General features: G+C 41.9%; 1 protein-coding gene and 1 pseudogene across 2 annotated transcripts; both read left to right on the forward strand.

The window, feature by feature from the left end:
• Positions 1-2,554: 2,554 nt before the first annotated feature.
• On the forward strand, positions 2,555-3,940 carry LOC311150856 (late histone H2B.L4-like). The gene is made up of 3 exons (XM_084188412.1): positions 2,555-2,644; positions 2,736-2,857; positions 3,695-3,940. Exons 1-3 carry the CDS (start codon positions 2,563-2,565, stop codon positions 3,929-3,931), a joined length of 441 nt encoding a protein of 146 aa, XP_084044538.1. The 5' UTR covers positions 2,555-2,562; the 3' UTR covers positions 3,932-3,940.
• Positions 3,941-15,879: 11,939 nt separating this feature from the next.
• LOC311099020 (ankyrin repeat and SOCS box protein 10-like) lies at positions 15,880-22,703 on the forward strand (annotated as a pseudogene). The gene is made up of 5 exons (XR_014615695.1): positions 15,880-16,197; positions 21,160-21,417; positions 21,641-21,866; positions 22,001-22,159; positions 22,292-22,703. The product of XR_014615695.1 is annotated as an ankyrin repeat and SOCS box protein 10-like (transcript).
• Positions 22,704-23,955: the final 1,252 nt, after the last annotated feature.

Raw genomic sequence — 23,955 nt, forward strand, 5'->3', positions numbered from 1 at the left:
TTCGGCGACTGGGGAACAGTGGGTTAACTGCCTTGCTCAGCGGCAGAATGACAGATTTTTACCTTGTCAGCTCGGTGATTCAATCCAGCAACCTTTCGGCCCAACGCTCCTACCCGCCAGGCTAGAAAGTCTTACCTTCAAAGTATAATGTCTGCTGCATATGATGAAACTGTCCAATTCCTGCAATGACAGACACATGGACTTTCATCAACAGACAAGCTCTGGAATCCTGTGATAGGAGCTGGGAGATATGACAAGGCCACATATGGACATCACGCATATGTTAGTCTTCACAAAGACCTTGTCAGAGACTCACAAAATACACAACAGGTGGTTTGCCATCTGAAGTGTCAAATGGATTTAATTCTGACTTACTGCAAAACCCTCTTTAGATAGTTGTGAATTAAACACGGAATGGTACATGAAGGTTATGATCAATCCTTCTGTGGTTAAAGATAATTTCCTTGACTATATTGACTCTGTTTTGAACAAAAACAGATGTTACTGTGGTGCTAGTTTATGTATCTTTTTTTTTATGAACACACAGTATCTTGTTTTAGGTCTAATCAAACCACAGACATTCTCACAACAGTTGTTTTCAGTTACCTTGATGCTTCCTTGCAAAACACTTTTCTTCCACAATGATGACCATAAGCCCAGTGGTACTGTGAATCCACACCAACCAATCACTCTGCAAACCTAAGACTGAAAATACACTGAACAAAAATATAATCGCAACATGTAAAGTGTTGGTCCCATGTTTTAGTGAGCATTTCACCTTTGCCAAGATAATCCATCCACCTGACAGGTGTGGCATATCAAGAAGCTGATTAAACAGCATGATCATTACACAGGTGCACCTTGTGCTGGGAACAATAAAAGGCCACTCTAAAATGTGCAGTTTTGTCACACAACACAATGCCACAGATGCCTAAAGTTTTGAGAGAGTGTGCAATTGGCATGCTGACTGCAGGAATGTCCACCAGAGCTGTTGCCAGAGAATTTAATGTAATTTCTCTACCATAAGCTGCCTCCAACATCGTTTTAGAGAATTTGGCAGTACGTCCAACCAGCCTCGCAACCGCAGACCACGTGTAACCACGCCAGCCCAGGACCTCCACATCCGTCTTCTTCACCTGCAGGATCGTCTGAGACCAGTCACCCGGACAGCTGATGAAACTGTGGGTTTGCAGACCCAAATACTTTCTGCACAAACTGTCAAAAACCATCTCAGGGAAGCTAATCTGCGTGCACGTCATCCTCAGCAGTTCGGCGTCGTAACCGACTTCAGTGGGCAAATGCTCACCTTCGATGGCCACTGGCACTCTGGAGAAGTGTGTTCTTCACAGATGAATCCCGGTTTCAACTGTACTGGGCAGATGGCAGACAGAGTGTATGGTGTAATGTGGGCAAGCAGTTTGCTGATGTCAACATTGTGAACAGACTGCCCCATGGTGGCGGTGGGGTTACGGTATGGGCAGGCATAAGCTACAGACAATGAACACAATTGCATTTTATCCAGGGCAATTTGAATGCACAGAGATACCGTGACGAGATCCTGAGGCGCATTTCATTCGCCGCCATCATCTCATGTTTTAGCATGATAATGCATGGCCCCATGTCACAAGGATCTGTACACAATTCCTGGTAGCTGAAAATGTCCCAGTTCTTCCATGGCCTGCATACTCACCAGACATGTCACCCATTGAGCATGTTTGGGATGCTCTGGATTGACGTGTATGACAGCGTCTTCCAGTTCCCGCCAATATCCAGCAACTTCGCACAGCCATTGAAGAGGAGTGGGACAACATTCCACAGGCCACAATCAACAGCCTGATCAACTCTATGTGAAGGAGATGTGTCGCGCTGCATGAGGCAAATGGTGGTCATACCAGATACTGACTGGTTTTCTGATCCATGCCCCTACCTTTTTTTTAAGGTATCTGTGACCATCAGATGCATATTTGTATTCCTAGTCATGTGAAATCCATAGATTAGGGCCCAATTAATTTATTTCAATTGACTAATTTCCTTATATGAACTGTAACTCAGTAAAATCTTTGAAATTGTTGCGTTTATATTTTTGTATTTATATTATTGTGACATATATTATTTGCATGTTGAGAGTAAGTGACATGTAGGCTACCTTGTGTGATTACATGCTGCATTTGGTGTCTCCTGAAAATACAGAATACAGGAGTCTTTCAAATGATAACAAAAATATTCAGCCAATTTGCAAGGATGAAAGTTACATTTTCATAACAAATTATACACACAGTCAAGGACCATTAGGCACTGTGTAAATTGCTAAGGTAAGTGTGACCACTGTTGCCATTCTACAAGAAAATGAATTAACTTCTACTCCAAAATCTGAATCACTTGAGGTGATGATCACTGTTATTGATGCAATGCTTATTGATGCGTACAAAGCTGGTGCACGCGCGACCCCCAGTGGATTGTGCATGAATGACAGGCTGATTTTTCAATATACTGCACCTGCACGGACACCACGTGAGCTGTCCATTAATTAATGGCCACTTAAAAACAGGTTGTGGCAGCTTGATGAGATGGGAATTACTGGTGAATAGCCCACAACAGTGCCGTCAGCATTATACATACAATCACGGTTGCACTGTGTCTAAAGGTAGGTCTTATGCATAAACAAACGTGCACCTTATCAGGCCAATTTAATGTTTAATTCGTGACTTATCACCTACTGTTGTTGTATCTCACAGTTTTTGAAATGAGTAACGATGTAACCAAGAAGAAGGGAAAGGCAGTCGGGGAGAAGAAGACTAAAAGAAAAGCCAAGAGGAGAGAAACTTATGCAGTGTATATCTATAAAGTTTTGAAGCAGGTAAGTGTCGGAAAATGTGCTTTCATGTGGATGTTTTTTTTGCCTTCTCTTGTTTTAAAGACCTTAGTTTCGCCCATGCGCAATTAGGCTGGAGACGAGGTTATTTTGCATATCTATCCTATCAAGATTATATTTTAACCGCCTAGTCTATTGAGGCAGCGGTGCCTCAATCTAACATAAGAAAATCGCCATCAAAATCCGTCAGTTTAAAGTAGAGATCTGTTTTTTGCATGGGCTGCGTCTCAATCCACCGCATCCTTTTATGTCGCTCTTCCGCATCTGTGGTGGAAAGTGGCAGAGCTACAGAGCTGTTTGTCAGACCAGGAGACATCCCGAAAATCTGTCTTTTCACGAAAACATCTGAACCTTTGGGCCACAAACTAATATGAACACCCTATAGAAAGGGGAGACTCATGAAGGTGTCCACCGTTTTGCTCTAAAGTTAACCCATACAAATTAATGGAGGTTTTTGCCAACAAATAAGGGGTTAAATATGTGTTTAAACAAAGTGTTTTCTTATATCTCATAGATATAGGACAGACACTTCAACCTTATTTTAGTAGTTTTTTTTGTTGTGTTATTGAATGTGTTTCTGTAGTAGTAAAGGCCAAATTCAGTATTTTATCTAATTTAAAATCAATTTTTTGGGATACCTAAGGGGTCCTAAAATTCCAATATCTAAATGATCCATGGTATGACCTTAACAAGACAATATGTATGTCTGTTTAGAACCCCCCCCCCCCCCCCCCCAACAGTGTAGACTTTAAAGAATTAAAGGCACTAACTACTACTACTGTACTTCTCTTCGACTTGATGACATGTGTTCTTTGTCTCTAGGTCCATCCTGACACGGGCATCTCCAGCAGAGCAATGAGCATCATGAATTCCTTTGTCAACGATGTGTTTGAGCGCATTGCAACTGAAGCATCTCGTCTGACCCAGTACAACAAACGCTCAACCATCACCAGCCGAGAGGTACAGACCGCAGTCCGACTCTTGCTACCCGGAGAGCTGGCTAAGCACGCCGTGTCCGAGGGCACCAAAGCTGTCACCAAATACACCAGTTCAAAGTAGAAAATGAGTGCGTCAAAGGCCGCAGAAACCCAATTAAGGCAATGGATGCACCACTAAGTTTAAGTTGACTCATTATTTTGGTAAATAAATGCACTAAATTGATATTGTTGTTTTTTTTGTCCCCAAGATTAGATTAAAAGCTTCTGCAATTTTCATTTTTTACCACTAGATGGACCATTGCTTTAGTCATATTAACATACACATCAAATACCCTCATCACAACATTGGCAACCTCTACCCAGACCCCATGCAGGTAGCTCAATTTACATCACTGCACATATCTGATTTATGGGCTATATGGCAATCTAATATAAAGGTGGCTGTTATGGAAAGGTTTTGCTGAAGCTATCAAATAACCAACTCATCAAGCTTTAATTATTTGAATCGGATGAGAAGTGCTAAGGCAAAAACAAACATTCACCCGTGGGGGCCCCAGGACTGAGTTTGGAAAATCTGATCTAGAGGACCAGTGCTGTGAGGCTAAAAACAGTGTGCTATCCCAGTCCTTTTTGCCCCAATATAGAGGGCAATTTAATGGCTTCAAGGTCTAGAGTTGTGTTTGAGGGTTCTATACAATATCAGCCCTTTACCTAAAATTTCAGAATGCAGTGATTCAATTGGCTCAAATCGTATTTACTGTTTTCTATCCAATTAGTCATATCAAAGCATCTTAAACAATGTTATCTCCCTCCACCTATCAGACATGTCTGGGAGGAAATGAAAGAATCGATAGATTAGGCATGTCATTATAAGCCATCTAAATAGCTGCGTTTTACACAGGCATCTGAATTATTGGTCAAAAGACCAATTAGTGAATAAAAAGATCAGAATTGGTTTACCTGTCTAAATGCAGCCCAAGTAGGCCTTTTCTGAGCTGCTGATGTTGAAAGTGGAAAACCGTCCAAAGGGAATGCAAGTGATACAGCCTCATGCTTACATTTTCAAATTAAATAATACAAATCTAGCCTATAATCATAAATGTGAATTCACTGAATAGTCTTTGATTACTGCATATTAACACGAATGCAGTCTAATTAGGAGAAAATGAAATGGAGGTCTTTACAATTAGGATAATGTTTACATCCTGCCATATATAAATAACCCCTATAATTATAGCTATTACCCTTATCAACAGCCCAGAAAGTCAAGCAGTATTCAATGTTATTGTGCTTGTATACCAGACAGTTCCTCCTCCCCTCTGTCACTCTCATGGTATCCATTTCAGATGTTTCTTCCTGATATGTTGCTAATGACACATCTATGGACCACGGCTGTGATCTGATGCCATCATTAATAGCTAGCATGGCAGTAGTGTTTTTGTAAATGATTATCATTATGGCTATTTGTGCGACTGCCTGGGTATAACACCCCCCCCTAACCCCATAAGATCCCAACTCCAGCCTCGGTCTTTGTAGCCATTGCTGTCTCCTTTAGGGAGTGTTATAAACATTATGGATGGATACATTAGTGACTGATGCAGAAGCACCGGGCTCGCCTGCCTTGTTTTGGTGCAAGAGAGAGCTGCATCATTAGAAAATGTTCCACTTGGCATACTAACTGCACTCCCAATGAAATGAGGTTGTGATATATGGTAAAAGTTATAGAGGGACTATTAGGTTGAAATATGAACCCCTCAATTGTCATAATGAAGCAGGGGGCTATTTGCGTGCATGGCGATTAGGTCGTTATAGGGGGAGACAATTGGAATCGGTAACGACACACAATACATTATAGGGCCTAGGCTAGGTAGTGGGTTTAGAGGGGGGTGAAAGTAATCATGCCTTCACAGAATGGTACAGAGCTTCCATCAACCAACAATTCAAATTCATGTTTTGTTCCCCCTAACATTTCTAGCATCAAAGTGATGAGAAGGGGACCGAGGTTGGTTGGACTGGAATCCGGCATTTCTCGGTGTAGGCTCTTTAAGGACTTTGATGGACATCAAATTTGGGTATGAGTCATATTCCTGCCTTTGTTGCCATCACCAGGCATTTGTGGCCCATAATGGCCCCTCAAAGACGAGCTTACACAGAGGGAGGCATATAGTGATCCAAATGCATTATAGGCTACAATGGTACAATAGGAATTCTATAAGTAAGTGAAAGTGCACATGAGAAGTGCCAGGTTAATGGTAATTGGATATAGGAATAGGAATGTCTAACTCCACTATAATAACCTGTTAAAGGGCCCGATTAGCCCCTCGTCTCCCGCCCTGTTTCCATGGTCACCACTTATGACTAAATAGGTCTTTAGATGAGTGTTCTGACCGCACCATCACAAGCCACAGGTTCACAATGAGTTGTTCCATGTCATTTCAGCAAGCCATGACACCCACCATCTCAGATTGTTCTAAAATTGTTTCTGTAGTTAGAAACAGGCAAGATTAGCATTCCTGAAACATTATTTTGTTGAAACTGTATTTTTTCTCAGAGAAATTAAGCTAATTGATTGCACCCAAATTGGCCATTTTAATTTATAGGATTCAGATAATATTCAATAAGTAGAGTACCCAAAATCCGATTTGGACCAAACTTATTTTTAAAGCCACCGACAGACCCCCCCCCCCCCCCCCCCCAATGCCAACAACCAGTATACAGTATCAATTCTCTATATTTGACAAGTAGTATGAAGCTGTGGCATGGAGGATTGCTTTTCCATACTATGTAATGTATTCCTTGTGAATCTTGTGATGTTTAGTTTTTTTCCTGTTCAGAGAAATTACGTAATTGAAGTCGCTTGCATTATTTACCATAATGTAGTGCGAAAGTACCAGGTTTTGCCCACTGTTCCTGCTATACCGCCACACTCTTTTAACCATTTTGCTGGTCTCTGTTTATTAAATAGATCACAACATTCCCTTTGCAACCTTGGGTGGAAAACCAATAGATTTGGCTCATGATTCAAATAAATTGTGTGGTCATCCTCACAATTCAAGCCAGTCCTCCATGAAAGCAATTCAGTTTGTCCTTTTACGCTTAATCTGTGTCCAGGAAACGGACCATTTTTGTGGTTTAAAAAAAGGTCTGGATTAGTTAGACCATTCCGGGTGAACAAGCAAACCATCAGGCTACAGCAGTTCTAATAGTTTCAATGTTATGGTCTCTAATGGTAAAAGTCCCAAACAGACACTGTAAAGCAATTGCAGTGGTATTGGTTTGGGTTTAATGGTAAATGTCACTATTTAACTAGGCAAGTCCGTTAAGAACAAATTCTTATTTACAATGACTACCTACCCCGGCCAAACCCGGACGATGCTGGGCCAATTGTGCGCCGCCCTAGGGTTGTCACAACATTTTAGTCCCTAGCCGATTTGGGCTTGTAGGAAAAGTCTTCATATGCAATTTGCACCAGAGGGATAGCCCTCTCAGAGAGTGGCCACTTGTTTGGTTGAAGCATTAGGTTGCTAAGAGAAGGACAAACGGAATAGCTTTCATGGAATACTGGCTTGAATTGTGAGGATGACCACACAATTTATTTTAGTAATGAGCCAAATCTATTGGTTTTCTACCCAAATTTGTAAAGGAAATGTTGTGATCTATTTTAAAAAACATGAGACCAGCAAAATGTATGTGTAGCAGCAACAGTGGCATCTAGTCGTCAATCTGGTACACACTACTTTATTGGGGGGGGGGGGGGATCACCAGATTCACAGGGAATACATTCCATACAGTGGCAAGAAAAAGTATGTGAACCCTTTGGAATTACCTGGATTTCTGCATAAATTGGTCATAAAATTTGATCTGATCTTCATCTGTTACAACAATAGACAAACACAGTGTGCTTAAACCAATAACACACAAATTATTGTATTTTTATTGTCTATATTGAATACATCATTTAAACATTCACAGTGTAGGTTGGAAAAAGTATGTGAACCCCTGGGCTAATGACTTATCCAAAAGCTAACTGGAGTCAGGAGTCAGCTAACCTGGAGTCCAGTCAATGAGATGAGATTGGAGATGTTGGTTAGAGCTGCCCTGCCCTATTAAAAAAAATTAAAAACTCACCAAAAGCATTGCCTGACGTGAACCATGCCTCGAACAGAAGAGATCTCAGAAGAGCTAAGATTAAGAATTGTTGACTTGCATAAAGCTGGAAAGGGTTACAAAAGTATCTCTAAAAGCTTTGACGTTCATCAGTCCACGGTAAGACAAATTGTCTATAAATGGAGAAAGTTCAGTGCTGTTGCTACTCTTCCTAGGAGTGGCCGTCCTGCAAATATGACAAGTCTTCAATATGTAAAACACTAAACAAGAATGGTGTTCATGGGAGGACACCACGGAAGAAGCCACTGCTGTCCAAAAAAAACATTACTGCACGTCTGAAGTTCGCAAAAGGGCACCTGGATGTTCCACAGCGCTACTGGCAAAATATTCTGTGGACAGATGAAACTAAAGTTTAGTTGTTTGGAAGGAACACACAACACTGTGTGGATATAAAAAAAAGACACAGCACACCAACATCAAAACCTCATCCCAAATGTAAAGTATGGTGGAGGGAGCATCATGGTTTGGGGCTGCTTCAGGGCCTGGACAGCTTGCTATCATTGACAGAAAAATGAATTCCCAAGTTTATCAAGACATTTTGCAGGAGAATGTAAGGCTATATGTCCGCCAATTGAAGCTCAACAGAAGTTTGGTGATGCAACAGGACAACGACCCAAAACACTGAAGTAAATCAACAACAGAATGGCTTCAACAGAAGAAAATACACCTTCTGCAGTGGCCCAGTCAGAGTCCTGACCTCAACCCGATTCAGATGCTATGGCATGACCTCGAGCGGTTCACACCAGACATCCCAAGAATATTGCTGAACTGAAACAGTTTTGTAAAGAGGAATGGTCCAAAATCCCTCCTGACCGTTGTGCAGGTCTGATCCTCAACTACAGAAAACGTTTGGTTGAGGTTATTGCTGCCTAAGGAGGGTCAACCAGTTACTTTTTCCACCCTGCACTGTGAATGTTTACACTGTGTGTTCAATAAAGACATAAACATATAATTGTTTGTTTATTAGACAAACACAGTCTGCTTAAACTATCAAATTTTATGACCAATTTATGCAGAAATCCAGGTAATGCCACTGTAGTATGGAGAAGCAATACTCCAAGCCACAGCTTCATACTATTTGTCAAACAGAGCACTGATACGTGGTTGTTAGGTTGGGATTGGCATGGGGTGTGGGGGTCCGTGGGTGGCTTTTTACAACAACAACAAAAAGATTCCTAATGTTTTAATCATTGGTAGGAAGAAGTTTGGTCCAAATCGGATGTTGGGTAATATATTTATTGAATATTATCTGAATCCTATAAATTAAAATGGACTATTATATTATTATAATTTTGATGCAATCAATTTGCTTAATTTCTCAGATAATATTTCAACAAAATAATGTTTCAGGAATGCTAATCATATCTATACTGAGCAAAAATATAAACGCAACATGTAAAGTGTTGGTTCCAAGTTTCATAAGCTGAAATAAAAGATCCCAGAAATGTTCCATACGCACAAATTTATTTCTCTCACATTTTGTGCACATTTGTTTCCGTCCCTGTTAGTGAGCATTTCTCTTTGCCAAGATAATCCATCCACCTGACAGGTGTGGCATATCAAGAAGAGCATGATCATTACACAGGTGCACAGTGTGCTGGGGACAATAAAAGGCCACTCTAAACTGTGCAGTTGTTCATGTACACCTTAAAACGACACAATACTAACCCTAACTCCGTACCCAATAAACACCCTTAATTTTCTATAATTTGTGCATTCTTTGGACTTTTTATCCATTGTCATAAATCAGCAGTGTTTCTGCTGTTATCTGGTGGGCTGTGGCCTGTTACAAGATAAAAATGTCAATTTTAGTCACTCTAAAATGGTTTGGATACATGCTTTTTACAGAAGGCTGTATAAGTAATTATTTTGGGAAGAAGTTGGATATCAAGTAGTGGGCAAGTTGGTTTATGGATTGCTATAGGGAAGAGCAGTTCCATGATTGAACTGCATTCCATAATTCTATGGTTCAAGGGTTCCTTTGCTTTACATTTTACACTCATATTTATTTTGTAAATGTTTTATGATGCTCCTACAAAAAATATATACCACTAGTAACACCTTAATTTTAACTACATAGTAACCAACCATGACTTATTTTCCATTCACAGTGTTAATGTATTTTGTTCCACTTTCATTACTAAGGGCTTTATTACAGACAGAAATACTCCTCAGTTTCATCAGCTGTCCAGGTGGCTGGTCTCAGACCATCCCGCAGGTGAAGAAGCCAGATGTGGAGGTCCTGGGCTGGTGTGGTTACACATGGTCTGCGGTTGTGAGGCCGGTTGGACGTACTGCAAAATTCTCTAAAACAACGTTTGAGGCGGCTTATGGTAGAGAAATTAACATTCAATTCTCTGGCAACAGCTCTGGTGGACATTCCTGCAGTCAGTACACCAATTGCACACTCCCTCAATTTGAGACATCTGTGGCATTGTGTTGTGTGACAAAACTGCACATTTTAGAGTGGCCTTTTATTGTCCCCAGCACAAGGTGCACCAGTGTAATGATCATGCTGTTTAATCAGTTTATTGATATGCCACAGCTGTCAGGTGGATGGAAATGCTCACTAACAGTGATGTAAACAAAATTGGAGAGAAATAAGCTTTTTCTGTGTATGGAAAATGTCTGGGATCTTTTATTTCAGCTCATGGGACCAACACTTTACATGTTGCGTTTTATATTTTTGTTCAGTATAATATTTCTGTAACTACTGTGTACTTTCCATTAGGTTCTCATGAACGTACTGTCGGGAGTCAGGGAGGGCTATAGCTAGTTTAATTCCCTCCACTGTGTAATAGCATGTATCCATAGTTAGTAGTACTCAAAACAGCATTAAGAGCCTGGTAATCAGAGGGAACTAATTGCATAAATTAAGCGAGCCACAGACACATTAGGTCATTAGCTGTTTTCAATATGTCCAGTCGCTAACTGTCGTTTTGAGGATGTTGACCGCAATGCAGAAGCCCCATACAGATACAGACAGCTGCTGATAGAAAGAGTGAGGAAGTAAAAATATTTAGAATGTCCACAGGGGGGGCTATAAGGGCAGGGGGGTTACCACGGAGATGTGTTTCTGTCGTCCCCCGCTTCAGTAAAACAATTGAGAAAAAAAGAATGCCCACCATTTGAGAAATGAATTTATCGAAGTCACTGTCTTTTTCCCCATTAGTAAGTGTTTAGTTCAGCGTTTTTAAATAATTGCGTTACCAGGAATGATATTTAAAATACATTTGGGAGTCAATGAGGCGGGAAAGTGCCTACATGTTTTTCTGATGACACCCGGGCCATTTGGAAGACATCAAAGTAGAGAGGAGGTAGCCCAGATGCATATTATAAACTCATTATGGGTATCATTTAAAAGGATGTACTCCACTCCAGCAGCAGAAAACAATATTCCCAGTCTCTCTCTAGTAATGTGTGTTTGCAAAGTCAAAACTCTTAGACGCCTTCAGTTTAATGTGCCATCTATTACCCCCAAACTGTAACATGAAACAAATGGCATTGATTTCCATATACCAGAATAGTCGTTAAGGTATACATTGTGAATGTGAGTCAATGTTTTCTGATAGAAAATAGAATGAGAAGGAAAGGCACTCCAAAATACCATCATGAGTTCTTCCACAAGTACTAGTGCAATTCAGATTAGTATAAATCTATTTTTCTCTCTAAGAACACACAAGCAGGCAGCTATTGTAGAGAACCTAACAAACCACTATAAGCTATAGACAGACAATACTGTAAACAGACTGACTGGATCAGTCACACCCCAGGCTGCTACAACAATTCAATGCTAATTAAATACACTGCTCAAAAAAATTAAGGGAACACTAAAATGACACATCCTAGATCTGAATGAATGAAATAATCTTATTAAATACTTTTTTCTTTACATAGTTGAATGTGCTGACAACAAAATCACACAAAAATTATCAATGGAAATCAAATTTATCAACCCTTGGAGGTCTGGATTTGGAGTCACCCTCAAAATTAAAGTGGAAAACCACACTACAGGCTTATCCAACTTTGATGTAATGTCCTTAAAACAAGTCAAAATGAGGCTCAGTAGTGTGTGTGGCCTCCACGTGCCTGTATGACCTCCCCACAACGCCTGGGCATGCTCCTGATGAGGTGGCGGATGGTCTCCTGAGGGATCTCCTCCCAGACCTGGACTAAAGCATCCGCCAACTCCTGGACAGTCTGTGGTGCAACGTGGCGTTGGTGGATGGAGCGAGACATGATGTCCCAGATGTGCTCAATTGCATTCAGGTCTGGGGAACGGGCGGGCCAGTCCATAGCATCAATGCCTTTCTCTTGCAGGAACTGCTGACACACTCCAGCCACATGAGGTCTAGCATTGTCTTGCATTAGGAGGAACCCAGGGCCAACCGCACCAGCATATGGTCTCACAAGGGGTCTAAGGATCTCATCTCAGTACCTAATGGCAGTCATGCTACCTCTGGCGAGCACATGGAGGGCTGTGCGGCCCCCCAAAGAAATGCCACCCCACACCATGACTGACCCACTGCCGAACCGGTCATGCTGGAGGATGTTGCAGGCAGCAGAAGTTCTCCACGGCGTCTCCAGACTCTGTCACGTGCTCAGTGTGAACCTGCTTTCATCTGTGAAGAGCACAGGGCGCCAGTGGCGAATTTGCCAATCTTGGTGTTCTCTGGCAAATGCCAAACGTCCTGCACGGTGTTGGGCTGTAAGCACAACCCCCACCTGTGGACGTCGGGCCCTCATACCACCCTCATGGAGTCTGTTTCTGACCGTTTGAGCAGACACGTGCACATTTGTGGCCTGCTGGAGGTCATTCTGCAGGGCTTTGGCAGTGCTCCTCCTGCTCCTCCTTGCACAAAGGCGGAGGTAGCAGTCCTGCTGCTGGGTTGTTGCCCTCCTACGGCCTCCTACGGCCTCCTCCACGTCTCCTGATGTACTGGCCTGTCTCCTGGTAGCGCCTCCATGCTCTGGACACTACGCTGACAGACACAGCAAACCTTCTTGCCACAGCTCGCAATGATGTGCCATCCTGGATGAGCTGCACTACCTGAGCCACTTGTGTAGGTTGTAGACTCCGTCTCATGCTACCACTAGAGTGAAAGAACCGCCAGCATTCAAAAGTGACCAAAACATCAGCCAGGAAGCATAGGAACTGAGAAGTGGTCTGTGGTCACCACCTGCAAAACCAGTCCTTTATTGGGGGTGTCTTGCTAATTGCCTATATTTTCCACCTGTTGTCTATTCCATTTGCACAACAGCATGTGAAATTTATTGTCAATCAGTGTTGCTTCCTAAGTGGACAGTTTGATTTCACAGAAGTGTGATTGACTTGGAGTTACATTGTGTTGTTTAAGTGTTCCCTTTTATTTTTTTGAGCAGTGTATAATTCAAAAATTCCTGTGGTAGTTAAATTATCGTTAGATTTCACTCCACAAAGACACCCCTGCCACTCATATAAACCCATCTTTAGAATTAAAAACCTCAAGGTACAGTAAGTAGCTCTACGTGTTGATGGGCAAGCACAGTGTATTCATCCTTCAAATGAAATGTGTGGCAGATACTCAGTACTACTCACTGGGTAGACTTTAAGAGGCTTAATTGTGTGCTGTCCCTCCACCATCATAACACGACTACCCGTGGGGTTGAGTGAACCAGTGGTGTCCAAGCCACTTGTTCAACCTAATGTTCTTTAAATGTAGAAGCCATGTGGATACAGAGTGTTCATGGCTACAAATACAAATGTTTACAAACCATGCACCATGCAACTATGCCACTATAGAGTTAGTGGTTTTATCTTGTCATTTTGCTTTGGGGTGAATGGATGGATATACAGTGCCTTGCAAAAATATTCATCCCCCTTGGTGTTTTTCATATTTTGTTGCATTACAACCTGTAATTTAAATTGATTTTTTTATTTGGATTTCATGTAATGGACATACACAAAGTAGTCCAAATTGGTGAAGTGAAATGGAAAAAAATAACTTGTTTCAAAAAATGCTAAAAAATAAATAACGGAAAAGTGGTGCGTGCATATGTATTCACCCCCTTTGCTATGAAGCCCCTAAATAAGATCTGGTGCAACCAATTACCTTCAGAAGTCACATAATTAGTTAGATTGCACACAGGTGGACTTTATTTAAGTGTCACATGATCTCAGTGTGTGTATATATACACCTGTTCTGAAAGGCCCCAGAGTCTGCAACACCACTAAGCAAGTGGCACCACCAAGCAAGCGACACCATGAAGACCAAAGAGCTCTCCAAACAGGTCAGGGACAATGTTGTGGAGAAGTACAGATCAGGGTTGGGTTACAAAAAAATATCAGAAACTTTGAACATCCCACGGAGCACCATTTTAAATCCATTATTAAAAAATGGAAAGAATATGGCACCACAGAAAAACCTGCCGATGTTTTTCATCGGCAGGGACTGGGAAACTGGTCAAAATTGAAGGAATGATGGATGGCGCCAAATACAGGAAAATTCTTGAGGGAACCTGTTTCAGTCTTCCAGAGATTTGAGACTGGCACGGAGGTTCACCTTCCAGCAGGACAATGACCCTAAGCATAGTGCTAAAGCAACACAAGTGGTTTAAGGGGAAACATTTAAATGTCTTGGAATGGCCTAGTCAAAGCCCAGACCTCAATCCAATTGAGAATCTGTGGTATGACTTAAAGATTGCTGTACACCAGCGGAACCCATCCAACTTGAAGGAGCTGGAGCAGTTTTGCCTTGAAGAATGGGGAGAAATCCCAGTGGCTAGATGTGCCAAGCTTATAGAGACATACCCCAAGAGACTTGCAGCTGTAATTGCTGCAAATGGTGGCTCTACAAAGTATTGACTTTGGGGGGGGTGAATAGTTATGCACGCTCAAGTTTTCTGTTTTTTTGTCTTATTTCTTGTTTGTTTCACAAGAAAAAAAAAATGTGCATCTTCAAAGTGGTAGGCATGTTGTGTAAATCAAATTATACAAACCCCCAAAAAATCCATTTTAATTCCAGGTTGTGAGGCAACAAAATAGGAAAAATGCCACTGTATTCCTGATAAAATACAAACCAGAAGAGTCAATATTTCAATATGAGCTTATTAGTCATATAGTACATGTCAAAATAGTGCCATTTAACCGTTATGTCACCAAAGCTGACATATTATATGTCTGTTGCATGTCACTTGCTGTGACATTACTTATGTCATTAGAATAAACTGTTAGATACAGTATCGCACAGGAGTAAGGTTTTGTGTTTGCAGCGCAGTGGATTCACTACAGTGAACTAGAAGACCTGCTGGTTGCTATGGGGATGAGTTCACCATCCATTGAGTCCCATGGAGAAGAAGGAAGGTACTTTACCATGTGAGTTATATTCACCCTATCTGTTATTGTAGTATGTGGTGTAAGCCCAGCCACTGGGTCAAAACACATGGGGGCTTTCCCCTGCAGCAGGAATACTAGCCAATGAAAATACACGTGATTTTATTATCTCTAAAATCATATATGATATTGTGGCTCAAATCGTAGATGTTTCCAATAACACGCTGATTCAAACAGTTTCTTCTTATGACACAGAATAGCAGTGGCGACATGGTTGACACTTTCGCTGAAGGTTACCAGGGGAGGCAAAGTAGCCATGTGAGGGGGGTGGTAAAAATAGCCCTTCTGCTCATGCTGCAGGGAGGCTCTCTTATAAGATATCAAAACAACTCCACTGAACAGCTGGGAGGCAGAAAGTAGGCACGAGACCATAACGTAAAGGGAGAGGGAAGCAGAAAGAGTGGTGACAGAGAGAGACAAACACCAAAACGAGACAGTCTACCAGACCTGAGAAACGACCCTTACTCAGTTTCCTACACACCACAGTCCTATCCTGAGCGAGAAGCAAGCCAGTCATTCATTCATTCAACATGTCGGGAGGAGGCAGTTTCATCTTCACCCCCACGGCCTTGCGTTCCCTCCAGTTGGATGAGGATATGCTGGAGTGACACAAGTACAAGAAGCAGCTGGCCAGCCACCAACTCAACTGTTACATGCTGAAAAAAAGAGGCCAGGGACAGGGTAGGTCCTGCACCTACAAGATCCTGCACCTACGTTAGACCCCCAGCTGAATGCTCTCTACTCTGGGGATGGGGACGCTGTGCAACACTTCTTCCTCAGGGACGTCACGTTAAATCTGATCATCGAGCCCCAGGGAGGGGACATGCACGGGCTGGCCAGGGGAGAAGGTAAGCAACATGGTCTTATTCAAATATGGCAAAAATAATTACATTGAACCTTATCGTTAACGCACCAAAGCTAATATAAGTTATGTCACATAGAGTGACATGTTACTTATATGTCATTATAATGACGAATGTCTGAGGTAATTGCAGAGATTGACATCTGTAATCAGCAGTAATGGAACTGGCATCATGATAATTGGTCTCCATGCTCTAGACTTGAGACAGTGATTGTTGAGGGGTTTTCTTTGTCTCTATCACAATGAATACAAAACCCTTTTGTGTGTGAATTAATTACAAATTTTAGAATGGAGTGCATTTGTTCAATAAGTTTTAGGTAATTACATTGTAGTCTGAACATTGCACCAATACCAAAAGCCCATAAGCCATGGATGTAGCCCTTGGCCTTCTTGTATTGATTATAAGCCCATGATCAAATGCAACTAACCATGGCAGTATCAAATTACAATTTATAGGCATTATTTATATACTGAACAAAAATATAAACGCAACATGTAAAGTGTTGGCCCCATGTTTCATGAGTTTAAATAAAAGATATGCACAAAAAGCTTATTTCTCTCAGATTTGGTGCACAAATGTGTTTACATCTCTGTTAGTGAGCAAATGGGTGCTGAGGAGTATTTATGTCTGTAATAAAGCCCTTTTGTGAGGAAAAACTCATTCTGATTGGCTGGTCCTGGCTCCCGAGTGGCACAGTGGTCTAAGGCACTGCATCGCAGTGCTAGCTGTGCCACTAGAGATCCTGGTTCGAATCCAGGCTCTGTCGTAGCCGGCCGCGACTGGGAGACCCATGGGGCGGCGCACAATTGGCCCAGCGTCGTCCAGGGTAGGGGAGGGAATGGCCGGCAGGGATGTAGCTCAGTTGGTAGAGCATGGCGTTTGCAACGCCAGGGTTGTGGGTTCGATTCCCACGGGGGGTATGAAAAAAAATTAAATAATGTATGCACTCACTAAAACTGTAAGTCGCTCTGGATAAGAGCGTCTGCTAAATGACTAAAATGTAAATGTAAAATGTAGGCCTATGCCTTCCCAGGCCCACCCATGGCTGTGCCCCTGCTCAGTCATGTGAAATCCATAGATTAGGGCCTAAGGAATGTATTTCTATTGACTGATTTCCTTACATGAACTGTAACTCAGTAAAATCTTTCAAATTATTACATTTATATTTTTGTTCAGTGTAGATGCAGTCCACCACTTGGTTCAGAAACGTTCCAGCAGGAAGCCAATTTATTAGTTGTGTTAGGTTTTCCATTCAAACACCTGTCTAATGTTATTCTCTTATGGCTAGGTTGTCATTCAAAAACATGTTCTTGTCTGTAAGCAGTCCAATTGTCCAGTCCAGGGGGTTTGGTAACATAAAAGTGAGTGAGCGTGTTTACATGTGACCAGTGGCGATTTTAGCATGTCAATCTTGGTGGGGCAAACTCCCAAAAAATGTTTTAGATGCATGCCAGCAAAGCCACAACATAACACTAAACAATACATTAATTGCACTATAATGGTGACAAACGGTGCCCACAAACTGTTAGGGCTTACATAAAGCTGACCCAACAGCAGAGCTTTCTTTTCAGTGAATCCTTACCACTGCTTCACCTGGCTATCAGCGGAGCCTTGTCTGGCAGCGAAACAGTTCATTCAGTCTCATGTACTGCCTTTTAAAAAAACATAGCTGATATGGCTGACTTGCTTAAACAAATGTGGTTTCTACTGTCAATTGAAATGTACAAACTATGGCATAAGGGGAAGACGAGCGGGTAAGAGGCAATCTGTAATTTCGATTTAAGACATGAATGAGTGCGCTAGGACGGACGTAGTCAATAGAACTATTTGTTCAGCACTTTTGAAATGTATAGCGACAGAATTCAGAACATGGGCCGTTCTTAGTGTTCTCCCTGTACACCAAGTCAGAACCGTAGGATAAATAAAGGGGGCACATAAGCAGACAATGAAAGCTCTTACAATATTCGATGATGACATTTCTCTAAAACAGGCTATAGGCTACATGTGCACCACCAACCGCTAACAGCTTACTACACAACATACACTTAGTATTACTTTCTTGGTTACAGTATAAATCTCCCTGGCATATTATATAATTTATGCAGCAGCATACAGTACGTTTGGACTCACGTTGTGCTGTGCTCACTTGAACAGGAAGGTGGGGCGGCGGTTCTTCATGGGCAAATTTTGTCATCAAACTTTCATCAAAGTCTGGATTTATGATGCTTTCAAGACAACTGGGAACTCTGAAAAAAACAATTCGAATCATGATACGTCAGTGATCTTCAGGTCGGAGCTCTAGAAAGAGGCCCGAGTTCCCAACTTGCAATTCAGAGTTGGATGACTGTTCAAAACGTATTTTCCCAGTCTGAGCTTATTTCTTTCCGAGTTCCCAGTTGTCTTGAACTCACTGAAGTCTGAGATTTCTCAGTTCCGAGTTTCCAGTTGTTTTGAGCGAGGCAGAAGTCATGCTGGATTGACAGCATGGCCAATGTTGAATGTTTATCCTTTTAAGCTTGGAAAAGAGACCTTTAAACCCAGACTTAGGACCACACACCCACTCCACTGACTAGCAGGCTAGTGATTTGCTTTGCAATGCTTGCAGTTAGCCTCTGATTTCTTCCAAACCACTCATTGTTGAATTTGCGATTTCCAACTTGTTGTGTATTGTTTATGTCCAATGGCCAATGAGCACCGATACGTTTTATCTATAATTTCTCTTCATTATTTCTCTTCATATGACAAGGATTGAAAAGGATTTGCCAGTATATTGATGACTTGATTCATGATGACTGCTAGCTTGCTAGTTAATATTTTGAAAGTATGATGTTGACATGATCAGTCCAATCAAAGCTACTGTAGATATGTGATTTGATGTCATTTTATCTGTGGCCAATGACCTTGAGCCTTCTTGGATGGGCACTTCTAATGTAACTCTATGGCAGCACCCAAGGGGCTTGAATTTTCGAGCTCTACCCTTACATTTTGCGGTGATGTAGTGTCCCCATGAGTGACAGGACACTGAGCCAATCACGGCGCAACTAGAGAACATTACCAACCCCTACGCTCCTTATTTTCTGCTGGCTGCCCCACCACCACAGAAAGCACTGAGCTAGGCTAAAACACCTGCATTTTGGATCTGCCTTACTCAAGAAAGCAAAAAAGAAACCACGTTTGTATGCGGCATTATTAACTCAATGATTTATTTATTTTTTTACATTGGTTGAAAACTGATATGTGCCAAAATAACATGCAAAACCGGTGGGGCTCAAAACCGGTGCGGCAGAGCCTGAATGACGGGTCGCCACTGCATGTGACACAGAAGTAATTTTGCTGCTGCGCCAGGCTTTTCTGGGCCATACAAAATATGACATAACGTTACCGTTGTGCCTCCCTGAAATAGCATCCTGTGGACAAACAGGCTTCAGAACAGCACAGCATTTACCTCAGGAGAAAGAAACCGCCATTACTCGAACATGGAAACAACAAACAAAACCCAAAACTAACAAGTCGGTTGTTACTCTTCTTACAACTTGAGAGACTGCAACGATGTGATCGCCACAGCCCAGGCTACAGGTTATCCAGTTAAATCTAATCCAAAATGTAATCTACTTAATCCCCAAAAGTAATTATTTATCACGAGAGGGCCATAAACAATAACTAGTAATGCTACATACTCAAAGGTTCAAATCTCTCCTTTCTGGTAACATTTTTTATAAATTGCTGAGGTGTAGTTACTTTTGAGGACACAAGCTCAAGTGCACAGTACAAATATAATAAAAATCTGAAATATTTTATCATGTATTTCCTATTCAACAAAACTGTATGAATAAGGCTTGAAATGACTTATGCTTTCTAAATATAGCATATTGAAATTATAAAATGACAAACTATACGATTTCACCTTCCTTATAACTGTGAAATACATATTTGCATGTTTAGTGTTAGAACGTTTGCATATTTTCTAAAGGTGTCTCTTGATCAAAACGTTTGACTCCATGGCTGTGAATGTCTCGCAGAGCTCTAGTTTGCCTTCCTGAACTCGTTAGGAACTCTCCTTCCATCTCATATTAATATTGTCCGTCTATGACAAAGAAGTGTTTATTGTTTAACATCTATGAATTATTTTAGATGAATGGCTATAAATCGATCTCTGAATGTGCTACCTTAATGAAACCACTCCTGCTGCGCTACTATGTAACGATTGCAGGCATGAGCTTTGTCCACGGCTGTGATGTAGAGTTCAGTCAAGAGTTGGACAGTCGGAAGAGCGAATGAAATGGTAGGAGGGACATCCCCGCTTCAAATCGTTTCAGATTTAACATCCAAAGGTTTAAAAAAAAACTATACTACTGTGTCAGTGGCAACCAGGGCTATCGCTCAATGCAAGCCATTTCGATCTAAGGTATCCACGGGTCGATTTATAAGCGAAAATGTCGGTCGGAACCGACATCTGAGGTTATGTTCTGTAACTGTCTGCTTGTGGGGGTAGCGGATTAAACTCAACTCCACGATTTACGATGGAGTTGTGTGGGCGTACTGGAGCTCCGACGTTACATTTAAATTACGTTTTTATAAAAAACTACTGACATTGTTCTGTGTAATTGCGGGCTATACTTTGGAGTTCAGTACGATACTTGTGGGAAATGACCTGACCCTTATTAGCATCATAGACGAGCCAGAGTGTGTACTAAACCAGGAACATCCAGGAGTGGAATAACTTCAGGCACCATTATAGAACCCTGAGTAGGTTGATGCCTTTGTTTGAAATGACCTGTTCACAGGGGTCATGTTCATTTAGTCACCAAAAGGAATAAAACAGACAAACAGAAAGGGTCTCCCTGGACTTTTCCAATAAACGCTTGTTTTCCTTTTCCATTACAATACGTTTTTAAAACATTTTCAGTTGCATGCCCTAATAGACACGACCCTGTTGCTTCCCTGCCGGACTGTGGTCTCTGACCTATGAGCAGCAGCTGACCACCCTGCTCCACATAACAGCAGGCCGATCTTCGTTGACTGCCTGAGGAACCTGCTTCAGCATGGGGCCAACGTAGACCTGGCTCCCGGGGTCACCACTGCCCTCCACAAGGCCTGCCAGACCCAGTGTGTAAAGCTGCTGCTGTCCCATGGCGCCAACTCAAACACTGTCAGTGAAGACTGGCCCGTGCCCCTGCACATGTGCACCAGTCCTGAGCCCCTAGAGTGAGTACAGTACCAACCAATATTATTGCTCTGAGACTTGGCAGTAGACTCCACCATAGGAAGGTTAGGGTTGAACCGTGATGTGGAGATGAAGTTAGGGTTGTGATTGTGATTGAGGCTAGGGTTAGGGATGAACTGGGATGTGGACATGAAGCGAGGATTAGGAAACCAGAATTGCAGGACATTCTATTTCCCTTTGGCCCCCCTCTAATTGGATCAACAGGTGTGCAAAACACTTGCTCCAGTTTGGCGCTGCGATCAACGGGCAGAGCCTCGATGAGGACGACACACCATTACACACGGCGGCAAGGAACGGGCTCCTGGGTCACATAGAGCTGTACCTGCGCTACAGCGCCGCTGTGGAGATGCAATATGAAGATTGTCTCATGCCGCTCAACGCCGCCTGCTCACAACCACAGGAGAAGGACGATCTGGAACACTACACCAAGGTGTGTGTGATCTACTTCATTCATTATTGTGTTTGTTTATCATTTGGAGTTAATAACCCTCAGTATAACTTGGTTTGGCTCTGCTTGGTTCGGCTTATTAGTGTGAAAAGTCCCTTGTGTTTCCTGTCCTCCAGGTGTGTGAGCTGCTGCTGGGGGCGGGCGCCGACGCCACAACAGGGGACTAGGACAAACCGTCTCCGATCCAAATGGCCTGTAAGAACATCAACCCAGACGTGGTGGATCTTCTCCTGGCCCTCGGAGCCTGCGTCAACACCATGCACAACGTCTTCAAGGTGTTTTATTTCATTTTATTTATGACATATAAAAACATAATTCAGCCACACGTGGATAGATTGCATTTAAAATACTGTAATTGAAGATAACACAAATGTTTTACAACATATTTCGATTGTGGTCCTCTGAAGGTGGTGTCCTACAAGACGGAGCACAAGCCAGAGAGGGTGGTCCACTCTCTGCTCAACCACAGCTCCATCAGGGTGTGGCGTGGAGCACTGCCCGATGTAAGAGCCAGAAGCGGCCCCTGCTATAAGCGGAATAAGCAACTGCTTAGGGCCTATTCACAATCTTCTCTGATTAATTATATGAATATTATCTAGTTAAGAGCACATGCGCTAGAGAAGGAATAGTGTTTGATGGTAGGACTAGGAGTAAAACATTTGTAAAGAACCTGGCAATACATCTTGAACATATACTGTATTGTGTAATCTTGCTGTGCATTCAATCAGTCATTCACGTGTTCATAATAGTGTAGACATTTATGCAGAAATCACCTAACGTTAAACAGATTGGTTCATGTTTCATAAAAGTGTAATTAAATCAAATCATCAGCGTGTAATTGTTCTTGATGTACCCGATGATATAACTGTAACAGAATGTACAGTGGAGAATAAACAGATGAAGTAGCATGAACACTAAAACAGTTCAATTAATAATTTATTTCTCTCCTCAACATGAAACGGAAACTACTACTATTCACTGAACCAAACCTAGGTTCAAATGCTATTTGAAAGAAATCATTTTAATATTTTAGCTGTGCTTGATTGTGCTCGCCTGTTCCAATGGAACCAATAGAAAAGACCTGTGCTAACCCTGCCCACCTGGCACTCCAGGCAGGCTAAAGTATTTGAAACATTTCAAATATTAATTGAACCCAGGTCTGCTACTATTCACTGAACCTACCACATGCTCCGGAACAAAATGCCTGACTCCTAATTAAGGAGTGTTAATAGGAGATTAATTAGCACTAATTGCATAATTTCCAGTTAAACCTCCAGAGGGTAGACCAATCTGTTCATCTCACCAAGTGTTTAATTACTTTAGTTTATTTCTTCTATTCTATTGATGAGTCACAAGTCACGTCCTCACTTCATGTTGGAGTTAGGAGGTTATCTTATGACTTGTTTCTTAGGAGATCAGAAAAAAGATAATTGGATCAAATTTAGGAAAATGCATGCAGGCAGTATGTGTTATTTACATTGTGCCCTTTGCAGTTATAAAATGTGGGAATATTTGCATTTGGACTGATAAGGTTTTAAAAAATAAGTTAGGCTAGAAGAATTGTAGGCTATAGTTTCATTCGTCAACACGACCAGATACAGTGGCTTGCGAAAGTATTCACCCCCTTGGCATTTTTCCTATTTTGTTGCCTTACAACCTGGAATTAAAATGGAACTATTCACCCCCCCATAGTCAATACTTTGTAGAGCCACCTTTTGCAGCAATTACAGCTGCAAGTCTCTTGGGGTATGTCTCTATAAGCTTGGCACATCTAGCCACTGGGGTTTTTGCCCATTCTTCAAGGCAAAACTGCTCCAGCTCCTTCAAGTTGGATGGGTTCCGCTGGTGTACAGCAATCTTTAAGACATACCACAGATTCTCAATTGGATTGAGGTCTGGACTTTGACTAGGCCATTCCAAGATATTTAAATGTTTCCCCTTAAATCACTTGAGTGTTGCTTTAGCACTATGCTTTAGGGTCATTGTCCTGCTGGAAGGTGAACCTCTGTCCCAGTCTCAAATCTCTGGAAGACTGAAACAGGTTTCCCTCAAGAATTTCCCTTTATTTAGC

The sequence above is a fragment of the Coregonus lavaretus genome, assembly GCF_964263955.1.
Source record: "Coregonus lavaretus genome assembly, chromosome: 23".
Classification (NCBI taxonomy): domain Eukaryota; kingdom Metazoa; phylum Chordata; class Actinopteri; order Salmoniformes; family Salmonidae; genus Coregonus; species Coregonus lavaretus.

What these genes read in the sequence shown, in the direction of transcription:
- LOC311150856 (XM_084188412.1), top strand. Translation starts at nt 2,563, where the DNA reads ATGAGATGGGAATTACTGGTGAATAGCCCACAACAGTGCCGTCAGCAT. An exon ending in CGGTTGCACTGTGTCTAAAG is followed by an intron (nt 2,645 to 2,735) that starts GTAGGTCTTATG and finishes TGTATCTCACAG; the next exon opens with TTTTTGAAATGAGTAACGAT. An exon ending in TCTATAAAGTTTTGAAGCAG is followed by an intron (nt 2,858 to 3,694) that starts GTAAGTGTCGGA and finishes CTTTGTCTCTAG; the next exon opens with GTCCATCCTGACACGGGCAT.